Here is a 2638-nt window from a genome sequence, read left to right on the forward strand (position 1 = left end):
AATTTTTCCTTTTGTTTTTCACGTCGCTTTGAAAACTACTGGGAAATTTTTACATTTGACCCCCCAAAGTACCAACTAGATTCACTTTCCAATCATAAAAGTTACTGTTGAAGAAAATCGAAGCAGTTTTACTGTCCCTAAAAGGTGATGACAGACACAAAAAAAAAATAAAAAAAAAAAAAAAAAAAATAAAAAAAAAAACACACATCATTGTAAAATCAATACATTCATCGTTCCACTCAGAATCTAAAATTTTATGTATTTCTAACTCAAAATAATTTGCACATTTTTGTGAATTTTACGTATTTTGTCATTATTTGAACTTTAAATAGTTATAAAAAAAAATTGTAGCTTGATTTTTCATGTTTTTGAAACAATATATTATTGGGAGTCTTCTATTAAATTTTTAAGCTTTTTACCCAGCAAATAAAATTTTATTGATATTTATAGAATAAAAAACTAAAAAAATTGAAAACTGAAATGTCCTTGAACAACTCAAAATAAGTCGCCTTTTTCCTTAATTTTTCTTTTTTTTTCCTAGTGCTTTTGAAAAGTATTGGAAATTTTTTTACTTTTGACCCCTTAAAGTACCATCTAGATTCAATTTCCTATCAGAAAAGATATTGTCAAAGAAAATCCTAGCACTTTTACTGTCCTAAAAGGTTACGACAGACACAAAAAAAAAAAACACATTGTAAAATCAATACATTCATCGCGGCACTCAGAATCTAAAAAAAATCTGTAAATAATATCCAAATAATATTGAACACATTTCCAAAATAAATTTTATCCTGGATTTGAATACCATACTGAGAGAAATATGATTAATAATGTGCAAATTATTTAAATTTTATTCAAAACATTCAAATATTAAATCGATAAAATATAAATATCTTAATTCAATTTGGAATAAGATTATCAATAACCTGTTAATGTAGAACTGTTAGAATTAATTTTTAATTATTACTTATTAAAAATATGATTTATTATTTGATGATTCTGATCATACATCCAAATTCAAAATCTTTCAACATGCTATCATGTACATAACAATTAAAAAGTCAGTAATTCACAAAAAAAAACATAAGCTCACTGTCACAACATAATACATACTTCAATAACTATCAGAGTTTTGAGAAATGCATGTACCTGCTACAGATTGGTAATTATTGTAGTCTAATATAAATTAAATGGAATCAATGCAGAAAACAATAGTTTCTGTAGCATCGCACAATTCAATTTACATACTTTATTTACACCGAATAATGACATAATAGAGGATCAAATAGCTGGGTTTTCAATATTGAATATTCATAATTAAATCCAACCATTATTCTATCTACATTTGAATAACAAATTATAATACCTCAGTTCAATTATTATAATTATAAATATATTTGTATAATTTATAAATTAACACTGTATATGAATATATACATTGCAAAATCAACCAAATGTGTCTTAATCAAACTAAATTAGTTTATAATAAAACATAATTATTATGTTATTCCTTAATTTATTTTAATCATAAGAATCTTACATTATTCAATTTTCTTCAATTTCAAAACAGCTTCTCTCATTTTGGTTACCTCATTCTCCACCACATCTTGACATAATGTTCCTTCTTCATCAAAATAATTTGCAACCGATTTTGATATTTCACGTTCCCTGACATCTGCTCTAACAGCATCTTTGCGCACCATGGTCAAATAATACATACCAGTATGTTTTTTTATGTAACTGCTAGCTTCCCAAACAACATCTGGATTAAAACCGCTTTCATCTCGTTCTAAAGTCACGGCAAATATACCTTTTTCCATGTATGTTGTGTATAATGTGATTGCACCCATGGTAATAAAATATAAAGCAACACATACCGTAAGAACAAAACGCGATTTGGGGAATGGATTGAAGAAATCCCAACCAAGTGCAAATCCAGCGACCAGCACAGCAAATGTGCATATCAGCAAACGATAGTCAATCAAAGAAAAGTCCTCGACATGATTATATTTTGTAATTAATACTTCCTTCACTGCGTCATCGAGAGTATTTTTTAAAGCGAGGTAATCCCATTTATTGATCTTGATTTGTTTATCGTCTGCATTTGATTCCTCTTTGCCCATTTTAACTCAAATTAATTAACTTGTAGATTGCTTTAAATATGTTGAGATGATTTGATACCTCTCGAATATTAGGTGTATTCTGAACAGTAGTTATAAATGTATAGTAAAGTGTAGAATGAATCGTTTTATAATATTACAAAAGTTAGTAAAGCCAGTTGGCACTTGGCAGTTGGCAATTTTGTGTTTACAAATTGGTGTTTGGCGCACCTAAAATAATAAATATGCCCAGTGCCGACTCAATTGATGAATCACCAAATATTTAAAATGTTGATAGCACTATCAATAAGCGTAAACAAAATTACGGTGTTGCCACGGAATAGATTAAATTAAATTTTATATTGTGTTGCCATGAAAAAAAGAAAATTTGTGTAAATTCAAAAATAATATTTTTGAACATTTTACTGTTTTAGTGACTGTGAAGTGAGAAGAGCCTCAATGGTGTCAAAAGTTTACAAAGTTTTCCAGTTAAGAGAAAAACATTATTCAAATACTTTTAATAAAATTTGTATGGAATA

The 2638-nt window shown here is 27.5% G+C and overlaps 1 protein-coding gene across 1 annotated transcript; it reads right to left on the minus strand.

The window, feature by feature from the left end:
- Positions 1–1371: 1371 nt before the first annotated feature.
- LOC100160848 (signal peptidase 25 kDA subunit-like) lies at positions 1372–2376 on the minus strand. The gene is given in 1 exon segment (NM_001161986.2): positions 1372–2376. A coding segment is annotated over 1 exon segment (582 nt). The 5' UTR covers positions 2124–2376; the 3' UTR covers positions 1372–1541.
- Positions 2377–2638: the final 262 nt, after the last annotated feature.

The sequence above is a fragment of the Acyrthosiphon pisum genome, chromosome A1, assembly GCF_005508785.2.
Source record: "Acyrthosiphon pisum isolate AL4f chromosome A1, pea_aphid_22Mar2018_4r6ur, whole genome shotgun sequence".
Classification (NCBI taxonomy): domain Eukaryota; kingdom Metazoa; phylum Arthropoda; class Insecta; order Hemiptera; family Aphididae; genus Acyrthosiphon; species Acyrthosiphon pisum.